At 46.6% G+C, this 4,026-nt stretch overlaps 1 protein-coding gene across 3 annotated transcripts in view; it reads right to left on the bottom strand.

The window, feature by feature from the left end:
• The window catches only part of EXD1 (exonuclease 3'-5' domain containing 1), a 50,349-nt gene that overhangs the window by 5,176 nt on the left and 41,147 nt on the right, over window positions 1–4,026 (bottom strand). For all 3 annotated transcript variants that reach the window (XM_014591667.2, XM_014591666.2, XM_027775819.1), the window contains 2 exons: window positions 3,067–3,210; window positions 1,034–1,225 (listed from right to left, as the gene is read on the bottom strand). In XM_014591667.2, the coding sequence (XP_014447153.1) occupies window positions 1,034–1,225; window positions 3,067–3,210 (336 nt within the window). The remainder of the gene's footprint in view (window positions 1–1,033; window positions 1,226–3,066; window positions 3,211–4,026) is intronic.

Here is a 4,026-nt window from a genome sequence, read left to right as displayed (position 1 = left end):
CAGAAAGAAAAAGACAGAGAGAGAGAGAGAGAAAGGGAAGCATCCTCAGCAGGGTCTCACACCACTGCCCTCTTGTTGCCTTCCCAGCCAGCATGTGCCCGGTGTGGACAAGCTGACCCAGCAACCAAACCCAGATCTTCCGCACAGCTTCTGGCATTGCAGAGTCACTGCTGGACAAACCAGATCCTTTTGGATGGCTATCCGGGTTGTTTCCAGTCTTGTCATTGCATAAGAGCTGTTGTATAATAGAGAACTGTCCATGACTAGCACGTCGCCTGGTGCAGACACGCAGTTGTCCATGTGGGATCCCCTCTGTTAACCATTAGGCCACGAGCTGGGCCCGCACAGGTTGTATATCATACAGCTCTTATGCAATGACAAGACTGGAAACAACCCGGATAGCCATCCAAAAGGATCTGGTTTGTCCAGCAGTGACTCTGCAATGCCAGAAGCTGTGCGGAAGATCTGGGTTTGGTTGCTGGGTCAGCTTGTCCACACCGGGCACATGCTGGCTGGGAAGGCAACAAGAGGGCAGTGGTGTGAGACCCTGCTGAGGATGCTTCTCTTTCTCTCTCTCTCTCTCTCTCTCTCTCAAGCTGTTTTTCTCTCATGGAAAAAAAAGAAGAAAGAGACAGCAGATGGTGTAGTGGTTGGGGTGTTGGATTCCCACATGGTCGACCATAGTTCAGGTCCTGGACTCGACAGCTTGAAACTCATGCTGTGTGTGTGTGTACACATGTGCGCGTGTGCACATGGGTCTAATATCACAAGAGAAGAATGGAGGAGACGGGATTGCAGCTTGGTATCCCCCCAGGGAGTAATTTCTCATTTTCCCTTTCTCTGTCTTTCTCTTTAGCGAGCGTGTGTGCCCAATGGCAAAAACCTAAAAAAAAAATAAATAAATAAAAAAGAATATTTATCGATATAATCACGTCTGCCCCATGAAAGTTGCTGCAGGTGTGAAGAATGGGTATTACTGTGCCCTCCACGAGGAGGCAGAGGTCCTGGAGGCAAGCCCGAGAGCTGCACCTACCTTAGTGCTTCCAAGCTGATCTGCAGAGCCCTCCCGGTAGGTGTTCAGGTACCCGTCCACCAGAGTGGTGAGGTCAGACATCATCTCATCCAGGAGGACCAACCGAAGAGGAAGCAGGTAGGTAGTTTCCAGGGCCAAGATTTTCAGCAAAGAGGGTGAAAGAGGTCGTGTAAACCATACTTCTGGATTTTCCTAGAAACGCAGAACAAGTTTCTCTGAATAGTAAGCAAAACTTGTACAAAAATAACTAAGTGCTTAGTTTAAAAAAGTCATTTTCTTTAAGAATTATTTATTAATTTAATTCTATTTGTTATTATTATTATTATTTTTAAATTTGAACAGAGAGACAGAAAGGGAAAATGAGAAAGCAAGCCACCAGTTCTAGGACTCAAAGCACGGTCAGCCTATGGGAGTCCAGCGCCCCAGCCACCACACCACCCACTGGCCCTAAAAAAGTCACTTTCTTCATCTTAAGTTCATTTATTTCTTCCACGATAGAGGGAGATGGGGCAGAGGAGGAGGCACACCCAACAGGACCTTCACTCCATGACCCTACCCCCAGTTTAAAACAGCCAGGATCTCAGCATGTGTATGTGCTCTGCGTGTTCAGGAAGACCTTGGGATGCAAACCTGGGACCTGCTCACATGGCTTCTGCGACGTGAGCGTTATGTTACTGTGGCACCACTACCGCTGGCGTTTTCTTCTATTACCTTCTGTTTTCATTTATAGCTAACCTGCTGACACACAGTGTGCGTGACAGAGAAAGAGGGGTGAGGAGAGAGGCTGGTAGGTTAGGACTACTCACCCAGTACTGGAGACAGCAGCTTGACTATGTGACCAAAATTGTAACCAATATGGGCATGATCTGAATTTACATGCAAGGATATTAGAAACTAAAGAACATTTACCATATTTTGGGAGACATAAGTGGAATGATTTTGGTTCAACTGCCTTAATCTGAATCCCCACAAAAATCTCTCCCTTGTCCCAATTTGAAAACTTATTTCAGAGTACTTTTTGTTTGTTTTCTGTTTCGTTTTGCTTTTGGCTATAGAGCATGTGCGCTAGCTTGAGAGAGACAGAGAAAGTGAGAAATCACTCCCTGGGGGGATGGCCACACCACAATCTCTTCCCCTTTCTCCTTGGGATCTTGGGCATGCATGTACACACGCCTGGCATGTTTTTCAAGCTGCTGGGTGCAGGATTTGAACTGCGGTATTGGCCATAAGGGATCCAGCTGCCTTAACTACATGCCACCTGGCCAGCCCCAGAGTACCTTTTGTCATGATAGAGCATGTATGTGTGCACAGGAATGAGAGGGAGCAAAGGAGAGGGAGAGAGGGCTAGAAGGAGAAATAGAGAGAGAGACGCATCCTCCACAGGACCCAGCACACTGTGATCTCCTTCTAGCCCTCCAGCCTTCCCGGATTCCGGGCAAGCATGCAGGCGCCTGACACCCAGCAGTTTCAGGCTGACCAGGTCAAGGACTCAAACAGCAGTGGGTATGTGGCTTCCAGGTCCACAGTCCAGTACACTACCAATTGTACCAAGGGGGCCTCGGAGCACTGTTTCTGTTTGTTTTAGGTTTTTGCCATAGGACATGTGTGCTCAACAGAGAGACAGAGAAAGGGAAAATGAGAAATAACCCCCTGGAGGGATGGTCATGTCCCAATGCCTGCTCCTCCATCCTTCTCTAGGGATTTTGGGTGTGCACTCACACGCATCTGGTGTGTTTCAAGCTGCTGGGTCTGGGACTCAGACCATGGTCAGCCATGTGGGAGTCTAGCACCTTAACCACCACACCACCTGCTGGCCCCCTCACAGTACTTTTTAACTGATAACCAACGAATCTGGATCTCACTTTTATCCTCTTGGAGACCACACATTATTCCCAACTCGAACAACGAAGAGTTTGGTGATCGGCTTACATGCTGACAGGGCAGCAGTCGTTATTCTGTATAATTCCTGATAATCCTGCTCAGAGAACACCTGAAAAAAATTAATGTCATGTGAGACATTCTTTAACACTAACCTGAATTAGCTTTTGTCTCTCTTCTAGGAAGGAGAGATATTTAGGGGCTACTTTAAGGTGCCTGATTAAACTCTCTTGCAAAGTACTGATGCAGTTTGGAAGAAAGCCACCCGTTTCCATGGAAAATTGAAGGACATCTGCTACCTGTGATATTATAAAAAAGACAAACAGACGAGTCAAATATGTGGCAGAAACAGCAAAAATATATTTAGACAAGTGTCTTTAGATACCACTTTCCCCAGGGACTCTCATGATAAATGACACTATTAGGGAATTTAAAGTTGTCAGGCAAAATCGTGAATTTTTTTTTTTTTTTTTTTTTGCCAAAGGGTGCACACACTCATCAGAGAGGGAGTGAGGGAAAGTGAGAAAGCAACCCCTGTGGCGGATGGTCGCACTGCTGTCCCTTCTCTTCTATTTCTCCCTCTGGGGATTTTGGGCACAAATGCACATGTGGCCGACATGTTTTTCAAGCCACTGGTCAGGGACTATGAACCACCTGATTGGTCATATGGGATCCACCCACCTTACCATCAGGCCACTGAGTGGTCCCAAGCAAACTTGTTCTGAACATTTTTTTTTTTTTTTAAAGAAAGAAAAGAGCAAGCAGATGGTGTGGTGGTAAAGGTGGCTGGATCCCACATGGTGGACTTCGTGAATGAGTTCCGGAGCTGGTGGCTTAAAAATCATGCCGAGAAACCAGCAAATGGCATAATGGCTACGTTGCTGGACTCCCATGTAGTTGACTACAGTTCAAGTCCTGGCCCCAGTGGATTAAAACCTATGCCAGGCATGAGAGTGGTCAAAATCTTGGGAGAATGGAGGAGAATGGATTGTGGCGTGGCCATCCCCCTGGGGGCTAATTTCTTGCTTTCTATCTGTCTGTGTCTCTCTGGCAAGCACACATAACCTATGGCAAACATCTCTCTAAAAAAAAAAAAAAAAAAAAAAGAAAGAAAA

Source organism: Tupaia chinensis, unplaced genomic scaffold (genome assembly GCF_000334495.1).
Source record: "Tupaia chinensis unplaced genomic scaffold, TupChi_1.0 Scaffold000605_1, whole genome shotgun sequence".
NCBI classification, from domain to species: domain Eukaryota; kingdom Metazoa; phylum Chordata; class Mammalia; order Scandentia; family Tupaiidae; genus Tupaia; species Tupaia belangeri.
This window is presented reverse-complemented; position numbering and strand designations above follow the sequence as displayed.